At 30.9% G+C, this 25,240-nt stretch overlaps 2 protein-coding genes across 2 annotated transcripts; both read right to left on the reverse strand.

Annotated features, from left to right (window-relative positions):
* Positions 1-155: 155 nt before the first annotated feature.
* LOC128182521 (uncharacterized) lies at positions 156-4,168 on the reverse strand. Its single transcript, XM_052851204.1, has 4 exons — positions 3,268-4,168; positions 2,960-3,152; positions 2,554-2,636; positions 156-1,530 (listed from the first exon to the last, which is right to left on the reverse strand). Exons 1-3 carry the CDS (start codon positions 3,941-3,943, stop codon positions 2,600-2,602), a joined length of 906 nt encoding a protein of 301 aa, XP_052707164.1. The 5' UTR covers positions 3,944-4,168; the 3' UTR covers positions 156-1,530; positions 2,554-2,599.
* A 1,889-nt stretch (positions 4,169-6,057) lies between these two features.
* On the reverse strand, positions 6,058-18,294 carry LOC128188837 (uncharacterized). The gene is made up of 10 exons (XM_052860125.1): positions 18,153-18,294; positions 17,058-17,111; positions 15,735-15,791; positions 15,496-15,576; positions 15,308-15,343; positions 14,851-14,925; positions 14,476-14,631; positions 8,306-8,472; positions 6,692-6,817; positions 6,058-6,190 (listed from the first exon to the last, which is right to left on the reverse strand). The coding sequence occupies exons 1-10, from the start codon at positions 18,202-18,204 to the stop codon at positions 6,086-6,088; spliced, it is 909 nt and encodes a 302-aa protein (XP_052716085.1). The 5' UTR covers positions 18,205-18,294; the 3' UTR covers positions 6,058-6,085.
* Positions 18,295-25,240: the final 6,946 nt, after the last annotated feature.

Below are 25,240 nucleotides of genomic sequence, written 5' to 3' on the forward strand. Positions count from 1 at the left end.
CGACGTGAAAAATTGCGATATTTGAAAAAAAAAATTAAACATGAATACTGTTAAGCTTCTTTAGTGGTGGGGCGTGCTATATTAATGCTAGTTTTCAATAGTCATTAGATATATAATATTTTTATAATCACAATCCAAGTAGAATAAAATCTAAAGCTGATAATGAAAGTTTTAATAAGAACAAAACCTATAAGAACATAGATAATAAGGTTTACACTATATATTTTTTAAATTATTAAAAACATTACCTTTGACATATGTCAACAATGATGAGTAATTATGGACAACAAATCTTTTATTGTTATACACATCGTTGAAAAAGAAGGAGAAAGAGATATATTAGCATGATTAAGCACAGGTTTAATAATACATGTAACTTAATTTTACCAGGACACAATACACCTTGCACATACATGTACACTGTATCTACTTATCAACTGACAACGAATTATTAAGAATTATTCAATCAATTGACATGTTAACACTTTGTATTATCAATTGAGAGTAATTTTACAGAACCGATCTTCATATCACAAAACGTACACATACATTTTACTACAGATTGTATTATATCATTTTGCAGGACAAACTATATTGATTTAAAAAAAAAAAACTAAACAACATGAAAGACAAAATTAAAAACGTTCCAGCATTCTATCAAAAAGCAATAATATATAATTAATGAAAAACAAAAACAAAACAAATATTCATATCAAATGATTATTTAGACCTAATTTAACATACATGTAACATTAATAATAGATATATACGACTTGAATACTACATACACATTTACGTATAAAACCCTGTCAACGTGGTTTTAATTTAAATGTTTTTTTTGGGGTATCATTATTTCTCTCGGTTTTTTTTTTCATTTTTGTTAATACCTCTGCGTTTATCGTTGGGTTGAGTGTTTGTAAAATTCATTTTGTGTTCGATTTTTATTCTTCCTTTGTTTTTAAGCATGTTTTTTTTTTCATGTTTTTTGTTTGTTTGTTTGTTTTATTATGTTTGAATGTTTCTTTGGGTATTGGGGAGTTGTGTTTAACCCTATCTACAATCCTTTCGAGAAATTTGATAAATATCGCATGTCTCTCGTTGTCTTGAATATAAACATCGTTACAGATATTAATATTATTAAACCTGATATAAATGTGCAGTGCATGCTTATAATAAAATAGCAAAGTTAAATAACTGTTACACAGATGTAACATTAAACTTTGGTTTCGTTTCTAAACCTAGAGATTATGTCATTGCATAGATTTTCATAAAGTTACGTATTTTTCCTTGAAATCTTCTTTTCCTTTCATTTATCTTTCTGACGACTCAGTCATTTATTTCACAAAACTCTCATGTTCCTAACGAATTAAATAGTAAAGAACTAAAACTATCTAGTCTTGATTGGTTATTGTAAAAATTATTAAAAGTGATATTAAAAAGTGCCAATACATATGTACGTGGTAAATGTTACAAAACACCCTTTGTACATCATCCTCCTCTTGACAAGGCCCGATCTTTCTTTCGATTCACCTGAGAATATATACACGTACATTTTGAATTAAAAAAAACAACTCTAATGAAGTTTAAAAAAACCATAGAGAAAAAAGTAAGCGTCAAGCATCATGTGACGAACGAATTTATGACTTGATGCGGAATGATATATAAAAAACCCAAATATACAAGTCCTTGAAATGTTCATGTAAGCATAATCATATAAATCTATTTTTATTATCTATTTTTAATCACAGAAATGACTTTATATGTAAGTCACACGCGTAGAGAATATATCGACTGAAAAAAAAGAAAATGAAACTCTGTTACATGAGGTGACAGAACATGCAATAAATTGTGACGTTTTACTTCTACTGTATGTATGATTTTGTGTGTAAAGTTGTACAGTATATAAAGGGGCATGGTCACGATTTTGGCCAAATTTTAATTTTCTGATTTTATTATTTATAATGCTTTAAAATGCATTTTTAATGATCAATTGAAATTTGAGAGTCATTCATGGAGTTATAAGAAAGATACATAGCTCACAATTCTTTGTCATGTAAACAAGGCTCGTGCCCTGTTTTTGTTTACATAAGTTCAATACACCAGTTAAAATATCTTTCAAGCTAATTTGTCTGTCTTTTTATTCATTTTAATTATAGATAAACAGTTTCTAACGTTTAACACATTCATTTTTGGTCTAGAACTGGAATTTTACTTCGTTCAAATTGTAAACAAACGCTTTGTTTACAGTGCTAAGAATTTCAAGCTGTGTAACTTGCTGATAACTCAACGAATGACACTCAAATTTTTGTTGACTATTAGAAATGCATTACTGAAGCATTGTAAACATTAAAATCGGATAAATAATTTTCGACCAAAATCATGACAATGCCCCTTTAATCAAGTACACAAAAAAGATACTGATTATTTAAATGTTTAATTTTCTTCAATTTTATGTACAACCTACCTACTGAATATGATCTGCGTTTAGATCACCAGTAAAGCCCTTATCGGTATATGCACGAACGTACATTTATACAATAAGAAAACAATTACCTTGCATGGATTTCATTTTTAATCTTTAGTTTCGTTTTGTTCATTTTCAATGGCGATCCCTTTTTCTGAAGTTTGTGTAGCTTCTGAAAAAGATAAGCCAAGACATGAATACATATGTAATTTATTTCAGTATATGATGACAGAAGTAGACATTTTTAAGCATTTATTGTTTATCAACTTATCAAATATTATCTAGAATACATGTGAAATACATTAATTCATCGCACATTTTGGATTATACCTTTTTTAATACAAGCAAAAATAACTATTTTCAACAGTAATCGCACGTATCAGATCTACACATGAAGAACAGTGGGTGACTGTAATTTGAAACAGTATTTATAAAAATTATTAGTAGTACTTGAGATTCAACATAGAACGTTCTAAATTTGATTAGATGAATCACCGTCTGCTTGTTGTAGGGACAGCATTCTGCTGATTTGGATTTGGTTTTTTTGGTTGTTCAAAACTCTCCTCTTCTTCGCTAGTGACCTCCTCTTCATTCTCTTCTTCACCATCGCCATATAGTTCTGCTCTGATATTTTCTAGAATATCTTCCTCATCTCCATCCGCGTCAATGTTATTTTCCCTCAAGATAGCTTTAAATGATAAAGCATATGATAGACAGTTTACAGATGTTAATTCTTTTATCAATCAGTTATTGATTTATTTTCGTTTATTTATCTTGTTGGTTTGTTCCATAATAACTCTTACCTTCAATATCGCGCGCGCAAACGTCATGGTTTTTCTTACACCTTCTTCCAAATTTGCAAGATCCCTTGACGAAAAACTCGCAGAGATGTAGGTATGGACAGTCATCCCTTTCACATACTCTTCGTGTGTAGTAGTAGCAAAGCTTCAAATCAACAGGTGCCTCTTCACTGGCAAAATCAGCAGATTCTTGCATCCTCTTTTTAAGGGCGGTAATGTCCAGAGACAGCAAGTTATGGTACTGCCGTACCTTTCTGTTTTGTTTGGAATCCAAAGAATGGGGATACGGACATGGTGCCCTTGTTTTCCTTTTTGTATGGATACAGTTGTCCATCATGAAGTATCTACAAATGTGTAGATCTTTGCATTGAGGGAACCCTGGACAGTTCCTTACGTTATTACAAATTTCTATGGAAAGACGGAGCGAAACTTCGGGATCCTCTCTCGCACCTTGGAATTTGAAAGAGTCAGGGTAACTCTGTAAAATCTTGTGAAGAGTTATCGGTTTTAGTTGAAGGTATTTACAGCTAGGATCGTTCCTGATTGCTAGTGCCAATCCGGACAAGGGCATTGCAAATTCCCGAGCTAGAACATGCTCTGCTACTTGTTTGATGAACTGAGAAAACGTCATAGTTGGTGAAATTGCCGAACTCCATTTATCATATCTAACATGAGCCATACTACCGACAATAATGGCCTCCCAGTGTTTTGTCCTTTTAGTTTTCTTAAAGGTTAATTGTTTTTGTTACTTTTGATACGAATTTTTAAATCCCGAATAAGTATTGCTCACATTATACAGAAATGAAGAAATACCGATCACACCTTCGCAGAAATAAAACAGAAAATGCAACACAATTACTAGTTGTTTTGCTTCCGTATTGGAAAAATCCCCGATTTAAAAATAACTTGCAGCGAATTCTACTTTCACTTTTGAAAAATCGTTATCAGATTCATTCAAAAACGACCCATATACTAACTCTGGTATAGATATCAAATCAAAAGGACACAGTCAATTATACAATTAAGATAAACATTTTTAACGCTTAGAAAATCACCCCAATAAAAAAAACCCACAGAATATAAAAACTCTAATGCATTCGTGTACAAACATGCACAGTACTTTAATAAGATGAGGTCATTCTTCGGTGGGTTATGGCAGGATAAAAACCGGTATTGAAAATAAATTATAAACATCTAAAACGTTGAAAATATATTCACAGATACCACAGACATTTTCATTTACAAACAGCAAACGTTTAACTTTACAAAGCTAACAAGTATACGTACTTTATGAAAATACAAATAAATCATGTGATTTTATGCAGCTGGAATTAATTGAGCTTAGCTGTAAACCCGTATGTCTGTTAAATTGCAAAAATTAGTGTCAATTAACTCCACCTAACTCAGCCCTGAAACCAAGTACATTTTAAGTTTTGTTTTCAAAATCAACAAATTTTATTTTCAGAATGTTTTTGTTGTACATGCACTTCAGTGAGCACATACTCGGAGAACGGAGTACAAGTTTAAGAACCAGTATGGGATGAGTTTTATAACATCGGGGCCTGGTAGAGCGGACAAGTTCTTATGAAGCTACGTTTGCTTTTATCTAAAGTCTATATGTGATAAAAGATATTTAATTTGGGGGACGCCAAATCTTTAAATGTAATTGGAATTTAAAAAATTCCCCTTTTGATAAATTGGGGGGGGGGGGGGTGTTTATTAAATTTTGTTTTCATAGTTGTAGTATTTCAAATATTAAAGAAAATATTTACATTCTGTTTTTATTACAAACCGTTGTCGGAAATATTTGTAATATTTTCACAACAAAAATAAACTCAATTGTAGTGTAAAATGTTAAGAGATTGTTCTTAATTAAAAAAAATAGTCCATGGCCATTACATGTTACTCAAAAAAAAACGTCATTGAGCTACTTTTTGACAGTGAAAAATAACACTTCAATCAACAGATCAAAGGTCTATAACATACAATAGACGGTCAGTTTGTCATTATCGGGATTTTCCTTTGATTAACAGTACTGTATTTTTAGTTTATGGTAGTTTACATTGTGGTATATTATATCATATTTTGTACTTTGTCTTTTATTGCATTATTTAACAAATGACTTTTCTTATTACTTAATCCATACCTTGAGTTGTATTGTGTCAAACGGAACACCACCATATCAGTTATCCATAAATACTATAAAGTCCCTGAATTTATTTATATCTGTACGCAGCCTTTAAGAAACATCAAAGTACTCATCATAAATCGTTTAAGGTAAGGAGCTTTAATTGATTGTCTCGGTTTATTTTCTTTACTTTAAACTAACGCGTAAACATTAAAAAACTCATGTTGGTACCGCTGTATCAACTGCACGTTAATATCTAACGCATTTATAGAATTACTTAATTCATAATTTATTTAACATTCGCTAAAGTCTACAGCCAAAGGAATGAGATTCCATTAGACATGATTGTATGTAGTACCTTTTCAAACTACTAGTTAAATAAATATACACAAAGTCTTCCATCATTTTAATAACTTTCAAACAAGAGAGATTGTAGTTCTCATATTCTGAACAAAGGCAATAGTAAGGAAATGATTGCCTCAACTTCGATAATTTTTCTAACACTAATACAACAATAGGTGTATAGACCTAAGTACAGCAGACGACTTGAGCAAAAACTTGATTTTGCAGATTAGGTTTCGCTTTAATATGAGGTGGAAGTTAATTGCTTAGATTATTTTGACAATTAAATCATACTTCTGACCAAATATAAACTCCTAAAGATGAACAATTAAGATATTTATGATCTTTGTATCACCACTCTACAATGTAATAGCTGTCTGCGTTTTGCCGTGTGTTTCCCGAGGTCGAACTCAGTTCAAATATCTGAGGTCCATGTCCACATATTTGTACTGATATCTAAGAATAAAACGAGTACAGTACATTAGAATACCAATAGCAAGACATCTGTCATAATAATACATATTTGTGGTAATTTCTTAAAGCAAGAAGAAGTAATAACGCTTTAAATATACATATAAGTATACATATTATAGGATTCGAATGTTCATAGCAGAAAATATTTCGTTCATCTTAAAAAATTTCGCTCACATTGAAAACGCTTAATATATTCAAATTTTGATAAACATTATCATAAAACTGACATGAATTATCAGCTATACAATCCGGTTAAAGATAAAATACACATTATCTTCGGATATTTTGGCAGTTTTTTCAATTCTCTATCTGGTAACAGTTAGTTTATAGTGATTATATGTTACATTGATGATTTCTTTTAAAAAAAAACTACAGATGATTACAAATTCTCAATGAAATTCGTTTCGAAAACTTGTCTGACATTATTCTCAAAAGAGAAATTAAATAAAATTACTAATCTTTGAAACATTATTTAGTGGTTACCTCAAATCCTGTTGCTGTGCATTTAAGAAATACACCCGAGAGTACAGTGCCGTCAGAAACGTATTGTCCAAACAGAAACGTTGCTACGGGTGTATACTTGGGGATTTGAGCACAGTTCTGCATTACCTGTTGCAAAACAAATTAATTGTATAATAAATCTTTATTGGTTTGCTAGGTATGTCGCATTCGTAGAAAAAAAGTACATTTTGATGATTTATAAAATCTTCATATAATAACACAGATATAGAATGATGATAATCCTTTTTAAAAGATATAATCAAGTTCCATTCATAATTATCCTTGAAGCATATATGAAGAAAATTACTCTTTTAATCAGAGTTTGAATAATTTTAAAAGATACACAAATTTCTTAAAATCATCTTGTATATACATGTACTGTATAACATAATTAACCTATGTCACAATATGACGCACATGCAAAACGTATTAATTCGCTCGATGTTACGTTTAATTTTTTTCTTCTATCAAATTAATGTCATTTTAAAAAAAAAAGTAATGAGCTTCAATCATAGAAAATCGATCTGTAATGAATGAATCTGAAATCAGTCAACCTTATACGAGTTTATAAAAACCTAGAACAGTTTACTCTATTATAAACTGCTTTGCATTGTATAAAATAAAACTGTCCAATGTTATCTTGTATACCTTAGTTAAAGCTATACACGCTATAATTTACGTCAATTTTGAATGACAGTGAAAACGCATGTGTTTGTCTACTTATAAAAGTTATCCTTAATCTGTAAATTACAATGGTGAATTCCATCTCGTTACAAAGATATAGAATTTTAATTGTTTATTTTCCTGCCAGGAAAATATACCTTTTCATGAATATTGATGAAGGAAGAGCGAAACCGACCTCATTGCGCATGTCCGCGGAGAACTAGGTGGTCGTTATTGTTTGCCTAATTAAATATCCAACTTGATTTTTAATATGCTTAACAGTTGTTAATTTGAAATACATACATGTATAATGAGTAAAATACGTTCTGGTCATTCACGATACCCTTACTTCTGCATTAACACTTATAGGATCTATAAATAGCACATAGGGGGAAAACACAGGTCTACGTCATTTTTTAATGGAGGTATTCATATCTACTCACATGCTTGTATTTTTTTCTTTTGTTTGTACTCGTATATCGGACAAATTTATGCTTTACTGAAAATAGCCTTTCCTTTGTGAAACTATCACAATTATGAAGATGTTGACCCTTCACCAGTTGTGGTATGATAGACTAAATTTAGCTGTCGATATCACGTGATAGATTGATATTCACGAGGAGGCAATACTTTCCTGGCAGGAAAATAAATATTTTTTATTGTTTAATATTTGATATATTTGTTACGTGATCGAATTGAGCATCATAATTAATAGCATTAAGGTAACTTTTATTAGTAATCAAACACATACATTTTCCCCTTTATTCAAAATTGACGCAAATTATAGCGTGTATAGCTTTAACATTTGATCTTATTCCTTAAAAAACCCACAGGAGTATGCATAAATGATTTAAACGATAAAGAATCAACATTACCATTGTTATTACATCGATCAAAAATATTACATATGCCATCATAAAGGTAAACTCTCACATTAACTCCTTGTGTCCACGTGCTTGGCGAACTAGCTTCACACGTTCTAAGAAGAAGAGCTTCTGACTGTGAGTGCATGTTGTCAGTACAAATACCAGCATCGGCGTGGGTCAGTGGAACTCCAGTAGCCAACGCCCGAACAAAGAGAAGGGGGTCGCACGCTGCCGCTAAAATAACAGAAAAAATGTCTTACACAACTTTCGCTAAAATAACAGAACAATCGTTTTTGAAGGCATTAATATACAACTTATAACAAAGAAAATCCTCTTCATCCACAAAACAGCGGTTTCAACCCAGGACTACTATATAATATGTAAATATTTGAAAGAAAAATCCCAAATTCTGAGAAACCTTTTAAATGACGAATCAGTCCAAGAATAATATTTTACCATGGCTTACATGTTCATGTTGTTGCATGTATCTATGATCTAATTGTACATATGAAAATGTATCGATAATTGAAAAGTCAAACCATTCTCTTTTTCCCGCAAAATTTAAAACTTTGGTGAGACTTACCTTGGTTAAGTCGAATTCAGATTGTAATTCTATGAGTCATAATGATCACTGAAGGGATTATGTGAGATAGTAGTAACCTCAGTATTTAAAAAAATAACATTTGGTCGATCATAATGCATTGGTTATTATCATATTCTTTTCATTATACCAGTACATAAAATTATACATTGTCTGAAATGCCCCCATTGCAGGGAGTGGTGGGAGGCACATAATCCCTTTATTGATTTTTTTTTGGCTCATAGAATTACAACTTGACTTCGACTTAACCAAGCTAAGCCTCGTCAATTTGTAAATTTCCTCATGATCACTTCCAGAATTTTGTGAGACTTTAAAGCGCATTATGATCAAATGTTGAAAAAATAATAAATATATAACATGACCATAATACTTTTCTACCCACAATAAACTTGTCTCCTAATTTATTGTTTCTTTTTTATTATTATCTTGTGCGGCACAGCTGATGTGATTCGTCTTTATCCACAAGGATATCTTTTTCATAAAATTTTGAAAATAGTCCTGCGTTAGACCATTAAACTTTTCTTTATATTTCACCCACAGGTAAAGCTGCCAATTTTGCTTTTGATACGGATGCCGATCTAACACTGTGAACCGAATATGTCTGTATTGACTCCAGAAATGTTCATCATCATTTTAATCCATCGTAATACTGTGTCTCTTGTGACTGCTTTGTGAGGTTTAGTATAACTTACTAAAAGTTCTTCATTCTTATTAATGCAGTTCTTGATAAATATTCCTTCACCACAACGCATATACAAAGTCTCCTGCCTGGAGGGTGTGCTTGCATATGTACAACATGCGTTTTATAACATGGTCTGGATTGTTTTAACAGTCTAGAAAATTCAATAATATATTCATTAAAACATGTCTCATATTACTAATATGAATAAAATGAATTGATTGAGCTTGTGTCGATTTTTTTAATGCAATTAACATTGTCAACTTTAAAGTTAAAATTTCTTCACAAGAGACCATTTTCTGAATTGTTGAAGAACTAACGATACCACCCACGTTCATGAATTGCTAGGTCTTGTTGGTCGAATTTTATAAACTCCTTTCATATATCTTTAGACAAGGCTTTTTAATCCCACACTGATATCATCTAGTTTTATATCCAAAGCTGATAAAGCTCCTCTAGCTGCGTTTATAGAGCTATAACTCAGTCCATTATTATTATTATTATTATTATTTTTTTTTTTTTTTAATTGAATTTTCACATATTCACATACCATAGCATAAACATTTATATAAATATATGTTGCAATGTATACATATACATTAAATTTATAGTATTTGTTTGATAGATATAATCAATATTTTGATATAAAGTATATATGTACATATATGTATTATTTCTCAGAATAGTAACGATATAATTTGAACAAGTTGTGGTATAAATATATATGTGAAAAATGGTTTTCTTTTTAGAAAAAAAAAGGAAAAGGAAAAATTCAAAGATACAGAGCAAAAAAAAAAAAAACCAAAAAAAAAATAAATAATAAGAAACAGGGACATTAAGGAGAGAATAAAGATGGTGATGAATGTTCCAAACGTTGAAATATATCTTTCCAATAAATATCAAACAAATGATAATTACAGTTTTTCAGAAGCAAAAGTTTTTCAATAAACAGTCTTCTGGTTATAGATTTCTTAATGTTTTCTACATTTAGCCTTGATGTTTTCATTTTAGTTTGCAGAATACATTGTTTTGTGAAAAGAATGATTAAATTTTCCAACCTATGAATATCTCTATTATCAAATTTTCCAAAAAGGATTGAATATTTGTCAAAATTTGTTTGTAAACCAAAGATATCTGTCATCCATTTCTCCAAATCAATCCAAATTTCTTTCACTAAATAACAGTCAACAAAAATATGTTCTATAGTCTCAGGGGTCTGTTGACAAAAGTAACACAGTGGAGAATTTACTATCCCTACTCTATGTAAATGATAATTGATTGGCAAGATCCTATGTAATAGTTGGTATTGAAGCCACAGTAATTTTGAACCCTTTGTGCACTTAAAGGGCAAACTATAAATTTTCCTCCATTGTCTTGAGTTAATTCGATTTCTGACATCCTTTTTTTCTGATTTTGGATAAAATCTTTTCTTTGATATCAAGAGATTGTACATGTCACTACAACCCTTCTTAGATCTACAAAATATTTCTACTGTATTTGGGTAACCAATATTACAATTCTTAGTTAACGGTATATTTAATACTTTCACATAATTTTGTAATGCTTGTGTTAAACCGAGCTATTGAACAAAATTTGTTTTAAAGTTGTATCTCTTTTTCAATTATAACTAAAAATCTGATTGTCATATTCATACATATCCCCTATATATATAAAACCTAAGTGAAATAAATCCTTAAAGAAAACTGATTTATTGTCGATTTTAATATCTGGATTATACCATATGTGTTCATTAAACAGTCTATCACAATTTCCTTTTTGCACATCAATAATTGTTCTCCAACATTGCAATACATCTTTCCAAAATCTATTGTTTGAATTTTTCATAATCATATTAGTAAAATCAATACCAAATTTCATCAATGTTTGCATATTATGTCCAAAATTAGCTTTAAACAAGTTTGTCCATTTTGAATTTGAAAATATAAGCCTTCTAATCCAACTTGATTTAAGTGCTATCATAAAGTTTTCGAAATCTATCATTTTTAATCCGGCATTCTCATATCCTTGAATAAGAGTGCTTCTCTTAATTTTGTCTGGCTTTTCATTCCAAATAAATTTGAAAAGTTTTCTTTCAAAACTTCTAATAAATTCTAATGTTGGGTTTGGTAGTGTTAAAATTAAATGATTGATTTTTGGGACTATAAGTGTTTTAATAACTGTTATTTTGCCTATCGGTGTAAGGTTTCTAGAATTCCATCTGGTTAAGAGTTTATCAATCTTTTCCATTACTGATATATAATTTATATCTATCATCTCTTCCAGATTTACTGAAAAACTTATACCCAAAGATTAAACCTTGTGTCAAATTCAGTAAATTTCCATCTAGTCCAGTCTAGTCCAGTCCATCATTACAACGAACAGTCAAACATTCAAGAACGTTATTTATAGATGGTGAATATGAACCATTTTTCCGTTTAGGTGCTCCAATATTTGTTTTGTATCAGATTCTCAAAAGATCTCAAACCAAAATATATTACAAGCATCTCGAAATAATTTATGTGAATTATTTTTTCTTCTTTTCCATCTTCCACCTATTTCGATATTTTCATGATCATACAATGTATATATGTGGCTTCTCAGCCCATCAATGATGCATCAGTCTTTAACGTTAGAAATGAGTCTAATTTCAGACTGAATATTAGGGCACCACCTAGCAAGTTCTTTTTTCATTTCATCATTTATTGACATTATTGCTTCAAAGTTTCCTTTTGCTTCTTTTAGATATCTTATTGTTTCTGATTCTAACAATATGTAATGTAATTGTTCCAACTCTGTCGCTGCAAAAAATTGAATTAATGAGTCCAGTGACTTGAGCGATAATTCTTATTTCAGCATAATTTTTGTTCATCAATGAAAAAATTCCTCATAAACCATTTCTTTTTTCTCTTCAGTCAATTCAACGATCATTCACTCTGAATTTATTATGTTACCCGAAAAAGTAATACTTTTATTAGGTTCAAATTGACTTTTCTTTTCATGAATCACAAAAACTAATCATATTTTCAAGATATCTTTTTGTAATGTCAACATTTTTTCTGCACTCTTCTACAGTATCTTCAAAGAGTAAGATGTCATCAATGTAGGTCACACTAACATAACCTTACGTTCAGGGTTTTTCAAAAATAGGTTTGAGAACTTTTGAACTGCTGAAGACAACCCGAATGGTAGGCAGGTATATAAGGAATAAAGAATCGTTCTATTCTTTGAGTATTATGAGGTGATAACTTTTGTCGGGGCGTGATCGAATCCAATGTATACCTATGGTTCGCAAAAAAATTTCTTACCTACCAAATTGTTTTTCCCCTAATCATGAAATTAGGGAAAGGGGGGGGGGAGGGGGGGCTAGTATACCTGTAACTCCAACTTCTCAATATTTCAATATGTTTTCTAGGTCAATTTCAGATCAAATATGTTTACTGCGATAAAAAGTGGAGGGGCTGAAGCCCCTATTATGCTATGTGCCTGATGGTTAGGTCTAACTTTGCAAAAAAAGTGGGGGGGGGGGGGGTTAACCCCCCCCCCCCCGGTTCCGACGCCTATGCATTTGTCTGTTTGCATGATCAAGCAACTCTAGGCTATTTTTACACCCATCCACGATCTTTTCTAATTTCTGCTTTTGTGAATCATCTACCTCCTTTTCTAACACTGCTAATTTATCAGCCACTTTAGCAAGAATAATGGCAGCGATTTCTATGCTCTGCATTTTTCTTTCATTGGTTCTTGCTTCTGGGGATATAATATCCCACACAAGGTGATTTGTTTTCACAACTTTAATACCTTAACAATTGTCTGGTCTTGCATTATTTTCATCTTTGATAAGATATTATCGTAAGACATTGTTCCTCATTCATTCCATTTCTGAATAGATCAGTTATGTTTGAAGCTAGAGTTTCATCTAATTTCACATCACATATTTCTCTGCTTTAAATCTTTAACTCATATTTGAAAACCGACTCTGGTTTCCCTGAACAGTTTCTCTATCTGATCAATCTTTTTTTCTTTTCAAAGACGTATTATCTGAATTTTTAAAATTATTTTAGACATGTTGTACATTGGAATTTTCGTCATATGTTTGATCATCATCAAAACATTCAAAATCATTATCGTATTGCGACTCTTGCAATTCATTTTCCATATTTGTTACTCAAGCTACCAAATTTTCGTCTCGTTTCTTTCGGTTTTCAAGTATTGTACTTAATATTGTCATCATTCGTTTGCATTTTCTGTACCATTTCTTTCGTTGTGGACCTCATCCATTTCATAGGGGTTTTTTTCCAAACGCTTTCATTCGTAGCACCTACCATGCTTTTTCTTTTCCTTCGTCGCTTGATCATCAAGTTTCGAACTCTTTTTGGTAACTTCTAAACTCATCTTTACGTTTCTCCATATCTAATTCTTCTTAAAAACGTGCGTTACTTCGTAACTGTTTCTGTTGTATCATTTGTTTTGTCCTATTTTCAAACATGCCACAAAGAAGTCGCAAACACTGGTTTACGGCAGTTGAAAAATAAATACAAAACTCCTCAAGTTTTGTTCAGTTATGACCGTGTCTAAATTATTGCTGGTAGAAATAATTAAGTTAAGCCCGTTAACTTAGGCACAACTTTTGGTAGCACATAAAAGAACAACGTCCTTCCCTTGTCGTTACTTGTACTACACTGCTGTTGCACATATTTACTACTGTCTTACATAATTCCAGAAGTGATTATGACGAAACAGAACTTTCTTTTCCCACCTAAGATTTTAAATTTCTAAAGTCCTAGATGCTGGATTAAAATTCATCGAAAGAAGGATCTCAGATTCTAAAATTTTCAACTCACATACAACGGAGTATGAGCATGAATAAATAGAAAAAAAATCAATTAAAATCCTCTTATCATATTTCGTTCTTTTTGAATTTACAAAAATGATTTTGGAAAACTATGAGTCCACTTACACACATTTAACATGGGTAGAGTAGTTGTGAGTATCGGTGTTGTCGTTGTCGTCGTAGCTGTAGTGTGGCGAGCTGTTGTTGTTGTTTTGGCATGCGTCACATGGTGTGTTGGCTGCGTTGCAACGGTTGCAACTTCATGTGGATAACCAAGAATGTCTTTAAATAAAATATTAACACATATTGTGAAAAGCACATTTTAGTTAATATCCTATTTAAAAGAATCCTTGCAGGACAATACTAGCCTGAAATCGGTACCAATAAAAACTAATTTAGTAAATGCGTTACAACCTGGAGGTCGATCGACAAAATATTGACTGACAAACAGACAGACGAACAGACGTAAATTAACGCAGCATTGTTTGATAAAATACCTACTTTCCAGCTCCCACAGTATTTGGGAAACACAAATCAAATTCATATGGTGAAGCATATCTCTCTTGTAATGTTCAACTGAAAAGAAAGAATTTCACAATTATAATAAGTCAATTTTATGAAGAAAAAAGAAAAACAAACCCAAAAATTGACTATAAAAGGAAAACTAATAAATATCCAACTGTCTTTATAAACGTTATTTTATTGCCTGAGTAGTACAAATATAACTAAGTATTAAATATAACATCGCAGTCTAATTGAAAATTATTTTAAATGAAAAAAGACAGGACAATTTTTAGATGTTTTGTTGTTTTACAAGAATGAATAGAAAAAAAATTCAGTGGGAGATAATTTAATTACAAACATAGATCATATTTTCTAATGACACTGACATACTTACGAGTCACCTCAGTTGATATTGAACTTTCATATAATAAAAAAGATTTAAATAAATACTTACGTTTGTCACTGAAATGATGATCTATATGACCATGCGCTAAAGAGAAAACAGATGAAAAACTCCATATATATATTTCTGCAATTGTTTTGTTTATAGAATTACAAAGACAGGTTTTGAAGCTGTTATTAATGGAATCTTGAAATACGGCTAAAAAAATCAGTGAGAACAATGATGTCATGGACTGTTACCTCTTTTTGCTGGAATGGCTTGAGGTGGTTGCTTATTTTGCAAGGCATACAAAAGCATATCAGCGTAAAAGTCTTTGGAAGCTGAAATTTATCTAAATGTTAACAACCCTGAAGTAAGTGTTTATTTACTATTTTGCTTCTGGGGTATATTTAAACACATCGCGAGTGGACTATTCTACAACAAAAGAAAACACGAAAAAAGTAATGTAACTGCTGCTTTCAATAATATATCTACTTACCGTTTAGTTCTGCATTATTGGCGTCGTGAACAAGGTGAGAAAATCCCTTTATAATCTCTACAAATAGAATAAAACTAATTAATTATATACTAATAGTAGCTGTCACTCTCAATTTATTAAAAATATGTTAGAGAGGGTTTTTGGTTAAAGAATTGATAGATTTAAACTGTTCTATATTACAAACAGTGACATCATACATACCTATATGTACATTCCCTTTTGTCGGTTGGTTTTTACTATTCCCTGAGGATGTTTTTTTTAGCTTCGTTTGAATTATATAGACTTGGTATGAACATAATATACAGGTAACACAATCGTAACTTCTCGGGCCTTTCCGGCAGGCCCAGAAAACACCTCGAATGTATTAACTCTACTGGATGTAATTAGAATTTTACACAAAATGGAGTCGCTTCCCAATAAACTATGTAAGTAAGTAATTTATTTACTTATAGTAACATGTGTATACATTTCCAAGTGTAATATCAACAATAGTAAGCATTGATTCAACACCCTGCCGTCGGGCCTATATGCTATTTTAAGGACATTGGATTCTGCGATCAAAAGTCTTAAAGTTTTTTTTTCTAAATTATTTTTTAAAAAATCTAAACACATAGCTAAACTAAAATTTTGGGGTCTATATGCTTCATCTGGCGCTACGTTGTATTTATGACCTACTTTACATTTAAGAGTAAAACAAAAAAATGTAATATTGTTTAAAGGCATAAAACATATATGTACATAATTTAATTCATGAAAATGAGCATGATATTTATTCTATAAAAGAAAACTATCCCGCAGAAACGCAGTTACATGTACAATATCTAAATGTATATCAATAAATGACAATTAATGAAGTCTAGCTCACATCTCAACAAATCGTAAAATGTGTTGTATTTATATAAAATTTTATGAAAGGGGGGGGGGGAGGCGACTATGTAATACATTCGAGGTTTGTTAAATCTTTAATTACACGTAGATTACTGAAAACGTGACTCTTATCCGTATGCTTTGAAAATAAAACATTTCTACAGTTACATACATAATTGTTCAAATTACGTTTTTCTTCACATATGCCTAAGAATATTTATCGGAAGTATGATTTGTCTACTAAAGGTAAAGCTTATTCATGCCTTGCTATTTCGGAAATCAACAAAACGGTGCTATACATGTATAGACAATTAAATGCATGTAGCCTAATGCTTTCGTATTATATTAACAGAGCTGACCAATGATATTTCATGCCGATCATTCCTTTAAAAGTAATACTTGTCCCGAACTCTGCCGGAAAAACCTGAGAAGTTGCGATTGACAGGTAACACCTACCGTCACGTTTGTGTTCGTTGTCACATACTTCTACATGTACCGCAAAAGATGCATCTGAATAAACAGAAAAAACCCAGGTGGTATTAAGTGGTATTCATCTATGTACAAAACACCTAGTAGACATGTATTATAGTATTAATTATTTTAATTAAACATGTTATACCATGAGATATACTGCATATGGTATTAATGATGTACTAATTTCATAAATATGTCTTTATTTTCTCATGTTGCTATGTAGATATGTATTTTATACATTTTATTAATATCTGTGAGTCAATACTCACTAGAAATACCCCCGCTCTGATGTGAATATACAAAAAAGCATAGTCAACACTTAACATTTTGCATCTGCGATAAATAGTTGCTGACAAATCTTTGATGAAAATTTGTTTGAAAATTTAGACTAAAAATAAACAAAGTCCTTATTTAAAAGGAAGTTGACGTCCGATTGATACAAAAATAGATCCAACCATATGGCGTGCCTAAATGAAAAGTGTTTTAAAATTTCAAGCACCTGCAATGAATAGTTGCTTAGAAAAATGCGACAGAATTTTTTGTTTCGGACAGAAGGACAGACAGACAAAAGGGCAGAGAAACAGATAGACACACAGACAGAAAGACACACAGGGGTAAAACAGCATACCCCTTTCTTCTTCGGAGCGGGGGTACATGTATAAAAACATTAACAACAACAAATTATAAGGTATAACATGCATAATACTTAAACGTTGTTAATTATGAAGTTGTTTTAACTGGAGAACTTGTCAATCTTTTTCCCAAACATAAGATGAGTTAGAGAAAGTCAGTTTTTTCATATCTTCTATGTAAATATATCATGAAGGACAGAGACCCTGTCGATATCAAGATCTGCATATATTAAGGATGGTGACTATGGTAAAAATAAAGAAATTCCGACTGCACCGGAGATAACGTTTTTCCCCTTATAATAAGTTTTTTTTGTTTTTTGTTATTTGAATATATATATGTTAAATGTGAATTTTGGTGGAAGATATATAAATATTTAGAATAAAATAAATAATTAAGCATTCCATTGGATACCTTTGAAATTCATTGATATCATATTTGTCTTACCTAAAATGGACAGAAAAGAGACTAGCACACATGCAAAAATATAGTTAACCATTGCGACAGGTTCTGCTGAGATCGAGTTCCAAGGAATATTGAAAATGTGACAAAAGACGGTAATTAGGTTCCGCTCCTAGTCAAGGCTACCGATAAGATCAAGAAGTCATGCAAGATAACACAAATGTGATCAGTACATAGCTTCAAATGATTTTACATATATCAATTTTGTGATTTTAATAGCTCCAGAAAAAGTTTTCTACTAGATATGTATATAAAGACGTTCTTAGAAATCATGATCATCAATTTGGTTGCGTTTAATTCTAGTAAGGCAAAATATCACATATATTGACCAAGAAACATGTTAACTTCTAGACCTCATCTTCTTGGTAACCATAATCATGCTGCTATTAAAAACTGATATTGATGCAGTATATTGATGTTAATGATTATAAAAAGCAGCAACAACAAATCTGTTGTAATAATTATCTGATTTTGCGTGAGTCTTGATAAGAAGGTCGAAATACAACCTCTGATCATATTTGACGGTCAGTGACGGAATTTCTAGCTTTTGGAAACGGGTTAACGTTATTGGTATTAAAAATTACACCTGAATATGACTATAAAAAGAAATTTGGTAAATTCATACGCATGTAGTTACAGGGACTCTATCCTTAAGTAGTGTGTATCATTTCAACGCGCAGGGGATGAAGAAATAGGAACTATTGTTGATCAAATTTGGCTATGATAGGTGCATGGCAATAATTTAACTATTTTATATCAATTGCTATATAAGGTAGTGCCATCTCTTAAAAAAAATCTCTCAAAATTATTATTGGATCACAAAAAGTTAATAGAATAATAAGAAATTTCTTTCAGACAAACTTTCTCATCCCATAAATATTTGTCAGACAAAATATTTCAGAATACGGATTCTTAATACTTTTTTTAAAGCCAAGGGATGTGATGTTCTATTTTGCTTAAGGAACAAGGTCACAGATAACCTGAACATTTTCATACTTTATATTTCATCTTTAAAGTGTATAATGTTTCAAGCTATACACGCTATTATTTACGTCAATTTTGAATGACAGTGAAAACGCATGTATTTGTCTACTTATAAAAGTTATCCTTAATCTGTAAATTACAATGGTGAATTCCATCTCGTTACAAAGATATAGATTTTTAATTGTTTATTTTCCTGCCAGGAAAATATACCTTTTCATGAATATTGATGAAGGAAGAGCGAAACCGACCTCATTGCGCATGTCCGCGGAGAACTAGGTGGTCGTTATTGTTTGCCTAATTAAATATCCAACTTGATTTTTAATATGCTTAACAGTTGTTAATTTGAAATACATACATGTATAATGAGTAAAATACGTTTTGGTCATTCACGATACCCTTACTTCTGCATTAACACTTATAGGATCTATAAATAGCACATAGGGGGAAAACACAGGTCTACGTCATTTTTTAAAGGAAGTATTCATATCTACTCACATGCTTGTATTTTTCCCTTTTGTTTGTACTCGTATATCGGACAAATTTATGCTTTACTGAAAATAGCCTTTCCTTTGTGAAACTATCACAATTATGAAGATGTTGACCCTTCACCAGTTGTGGTATGATAGACTAAATTTAGCTGTCGATATCACGTGATAGATTGATATTCACGAGGAGGCAATACTTTCCTGGCAGGAAAATAAATATTTTTTATTGTTAAATATTTGATATATTTGTTACGTGATCGAATTGAGCATCATAATTAATAGCATAAAGGTAACTTTTATTAGTAATCAAACACATACATTTTCCCCTTTATTCAAAATTGACGCAAATTATAGCGTGTATAGCTTTCACTGAGATGTATAGCTGACTATCAATAAAAATTTGAATGTCAGATGTCAAGGTATATACAAGATGTAGAGCTCACATATATTTTGTTATGTAGAGAGAGATCGTGTAATTGTTTTTTTACGTATACATTTGCGTCTATATATACCAAAACTCCTGTTTCAAGCTGATTTCTTTTCTTTGCTCATTCGACATGAACACAAACAATTTTTAGTCAGAGCCATTTACATTTTTGAAACATTTTTCTTTTATTCAGCAATCAGTATGCGAACAAAAACATGAAACGAACTTTGTTTACGTAACAAAGAACCGTGATCTCAGTATATCGCTTATAATTCAACTTCCCAAAGTTTGTTTGACCATCAGAAATACCTCAAAGAAGCATTCGAATTATCAAAAAGGGACAAATACAACTTACAATTGCTCAAAATGTGACTTTTAACTTTTATGTTCCTGGAAAAAACCAATGTTCATCCTTTCTTTCAGAAGGGCCTGATCACACAATTAGATGTCAAGTTATTAACACGTTTCTTTGTTCAGATGTGTTTCCAAAGTAATGAAGCATATTGATCATTATTTATTAGGAATATTCCCCCTTTTTTTTTTTTTTTTTACAAATATTTAACTGAAATTTTTATTCGGGCGGTCCACTAAAGTTACAGAACCATGTGATCAATCGTATTTTAAAATCAATGCAAATCATGTTGTATGATAATTTGCCATTTGTAAAAAACACTTTGCTTGTCTACCTTGTAATATAATTACTACCTCGTAATTCTTGCATTGTAGACTGTATCGCATATTAAAAAACCGTTAACGTAGTATCAAGGAATATTAAGTTGTATTCCATTTTGACACAATCTTTCTTAATTTGTATCTTGTTAGTACAAGATCTTCCAGAAATGGACAAAAACTTGCAGTATATTGGCTTGCCAAAGTAATGGGAGGGGGTGGTCAACTTTAGTGTATATTAGTTAATGATAAATGTTTAAGAGCATGACTTTAATGAACGTAAGTTGTCTTTCGTAGTAGAGGTGAAAAGAATCCCCAGTCAATAGAGGAAAGTTTTTCAAGAGCGAGAACTCCTTCATTCTTCATTGACGAAACAGTCCTGATGCACGTGAATAAACGAGTTGTGTAAAAAATGGATGATAAATTAATAAAAAGGAGATAGAAATAAAAAAGATCGAAATTGGCATTTACAAGTAAACCTTTAGTGGGTTCTTGAGTTTCTGAGTTATATACAATAAAAACTTTATTGTTTTATTAAAACTTTAACATTTATGGTAGATCCAGATTAAAATGTGTTCAAATCGTGACTCCATGGGCATGGAAAGAGCCCTAACACGGGTCGAAGTTAATAATAGATTAAGTAGAAAACAACACTTTAATATTCTTCTGAAGAACCGAAAGGCTACAATATGCGAAAAAAAGATTAAAAGAAAGCTACGTGTATAATACCAAATTCTTAGTTAAGTATCGATGTTTATTTTACCCACGTGATCAAAAATGAGGTAGGGGTGGAATTAAATTAAAGGATTATATAGATAAGAAATTCTTATAAAGCAAATAGCTAGTAGCTTTTCATGTGTAAAATTGTTTTAAGTAGAAGCAAATATAAGAATGCTTCAAATCCACTTAAACTATACCTTTAGGGTCAGAAAAATGATCATTATTCCGTTTGGGGGAGGGGGCTATGTTTGTATTGATCAAGTTCACTTTTATCTAAATATTTAAAAATAAATTTATTTATAGGTTTATAGGTTTATTTATAGGTTAGAAGTTAGAGAAAACCAGCATATTTTAAAATATTTAAATAATTTTTTAATAAGTCAATTTGAATTTATCAGGCATCATTTTTGAAAAGGGGGGGGGGGGGTAAACTCATCCAAAACATTCTTGAAAAGCAAAATGGGGGTAAGGGGGGCGGGGGGGGGGGGGCAGCAAGTATACATTTAACTTCAAAATCACTTACTTTAATATTTCACTCTATTAGATACACAAATAAAATAATCAAACTAATGCGTAAGCTGGCATAACTATGTTAAGAAATTGTTGATGCTTTAATTGTTCACATTTATTTTTTGTATTATACTGGATATCAGAGCTTGTCCTTGTTCCATACGCTGCCAATAACTGATTAAAGCCATCATGGCAAATGTTACATAGGTGAGCAATGTGGCCCATGGGTCTCTTCTTACAAGAACCTTCTATTTTCAACGTTCAACGGAATTTCAGATATATGTACTCTAAATTAACACAATGAAGACGTATTTACTATAACAATATGTTATGATAATTATGCAAGTGTTATGCTATTTTCATCCGTCTGAGTGTCGTATATAAAAATCCATACAATATCCAATCGCCTAGAGAGTGTGTAATCCTTCGTTTTAGAGTGGGTCACTTAGCAGCTGAGATGCTCACCTTCGGAAACTAATATCATTGAAAAATAATTAATACCGAGACAGAAATAATTTTTGTAATAAAGCATATTGTGTAGGATTATTGGTAAAGATAATATAGATATTCTATATTTAATAACTTTATGATCAATTTGTTTCTACAGGAAAATAATTTGGCTCAATACTCTTTCATGTTAATCATTTCAAAGATTTTTGATACAATTGAATAAACGAAACCTTCACATTTCAAAAAGTAACCTATAGCATCAAATGGCGATCAGTAATTATTGAATTGTGCACTAATGACAGCAGATAGTCAGTATTCTCGATTGCTTACAGTATAATCCAAATATGTGATCACGATATACAGTGTATGTGGACCCCCAAAAATGAAAAAAAATCATTGCCTGCAATGTTATAGCATCGAGTACAGAACATTGACTTTTATTCTAAACTTGTTTCGAATAATATTTTTATTATGGTTCGGGGTTATAAGATGAATGATATACAATTAATATTCATTACATGTATACTGCCTAATTCATTATTTTCATATTTTGACATAATTCAGAATCATATCAGCATTGCAGACAATGATTAATTGTTATTTTTTTAATAATTATGTATGGTTGTAAATACATTGAACTATAATTACCAGATTCACCAACAACATCAAACTACAATTTAAAAAGAGGGAAAACCCTTACAAAATTACAATGAGTGAATACTCTTACCATTTTTCAGAATATAATAGTTCAGAATTTGATCATGAATTGATGGAAAACAAGCATATTTGTCCAAAGAATTTTTTATTTGATATCACAATAACTTGATTAAAGAAGCACTAAATACATTTATTTATTGAGTGCATTATTGATATAACAGTTTCGAACTATTTCTCGTGCAGAGCCATTCTTCAATGATTTCTGTTAACAAAACTATCTTTTGATGTTAATGTAAATTTTAGAGTCAGATATATCTTTTTTCTTACATTTTTGATTTGGTGAAATCAGATTACAAAGATTCAAAGATAAATGTCCGAGGGTAAAATTGATACTTTGTGGGCATGTCATTAAGGGTGGATCAATATAGAGTCTTCATAATGGGAAACTGGTAAGACTCGAAACATTGTCATTCAAGTATGAATGAAAAATCAACTATAAATCGTTTTGAGCCCTCTACTTAATTCATAAAAACTAAGGTATATAAAGATGTTTACGCTATAAAAGAAAACATTCCTTAAAAACATTTTCAAAAAATTATAAAATGCTTTCATAATATTGGCACCATTATGATATATATGTACGTAGATATTTGTTTTCATTACTTAAGTTTTTTAAACAAGTTATTTTTTTTTATACATTCTAGATTTAAATATTTCCCATACCTTACATTTGTCATCCATTAAAATATCTTGTTCTGCGATTATTCTAAGAAAAAATATACTCTTCATTATAAAATTTCGACAAATATTGTTTTCATGTATAACGTTTTAAAATAAATTGATGCACTGAGAAAAGTTGTGGATATGAACTTCTTTTTATTTATTTAATAAGCACTGGGAAATTGTGCCGGCCATTAAGACTAGTATTCACTAGGTCTTTCATAATATAGCCTACTAGGGGCAGCAAATACTTAAAATTCGTCGTCCACGCGTTTTGTTAATGGTCTCTGGTCAACAATTTGTCTTTCAAATTGACATTCTTCACATTAAGCAAGTTGTCAAAGAAAAGTTTATATTAAGAGTATTGATTTTGATTTCTTATTTCTGGGAAAGGCGACATAAAATTTGAGAAATAATAGAAGTTTCTGTCTGCAATACGCATTTGTATAGAGGGATAGTTTTCTTAATTTAACGGTGGTATAGGTTCAGTTATTTTTAGTTGTTATTTTTGTTATAGATAAACGAGTTCGATTGTATTTTATCAAAAGGAAACCGAGTTTCTAGCCGACGGTCGAGCTCGCCTTTGCAAGACAACGAAGCTTGTATTATATAAAGATCTACGTACATTAAGGAAATCAACTGGAAGCCATGTGAAGTTAATATATCTTGATATTATGATTAATATTGTTAGCATCATCCTATAGTAGAAGGCTGCAACTGAATCAAAGTATACACCAATTAAATAGAAATTTGTTTAAATATCAGTGTCATAAATGTTTGTATCGAACTTATCATTTTTTCTTTACTTAATAAAAGTGTATTCTTTTAAATCTCTGTACATGTGTTGTTAAGTAAAGTATGCTTCTTCCAATCTGTCATAAATGAAATATTCAACCTTGCTGATATCCCTGCATGAACATTGTACTCTTTATCATTATGTTTTTTTCTTCATAACTAGATCGGTTCTATGAAAAACAGTTAAGTTAACATCCTGATATATTGGAAACTTATTAAACAATTCGTGATAATGTGATTTAACATGTGAAAAATGTTAAAATAATGATGTAAAACAAATTGCTCGCAAGATGAAGCTATGCCATTCAGACAACAGAAATGAACTTGAAAGGTCCCTAAAAGGTGACTGAATGGTATAGCTCTGTCATTCAGTCAACTACCAGACTCTTCAGTTTTAAAAATGTAAAGAAATACATATAATAGATTTAATCTTTTCTTATGATATATTATGTACAGCTGGTGATGTTAAAAAATAATGCCAATGTCGTATACAGCACTTTTAAAACAGCACTTATCAAGAGTTTCATGATTTTGTAAAGGATATGTGTAATATATACTTTTATCCATGCAACCCAATGAATTGTGAACTTAATCGGTTAAAGGGACTTAGACACGATTTGACATAAAATTTTCAAATTTTATTTTTCCATTTTCAA

Source organism: Crassostrea angulata, chromosome 1 (genome assembly GCF_025612915.1).
Source record: "Crassostrea angulata isolate pt1a10 chromosome 1, ASM2561291v2, whole genome shotgun sequence".
Lineage (NCBI taxonomy): Eukaryota > Metazoa > Mollusca > Bivalvia > Ostreida > Ostreidae > Magallana > Magallana angulata.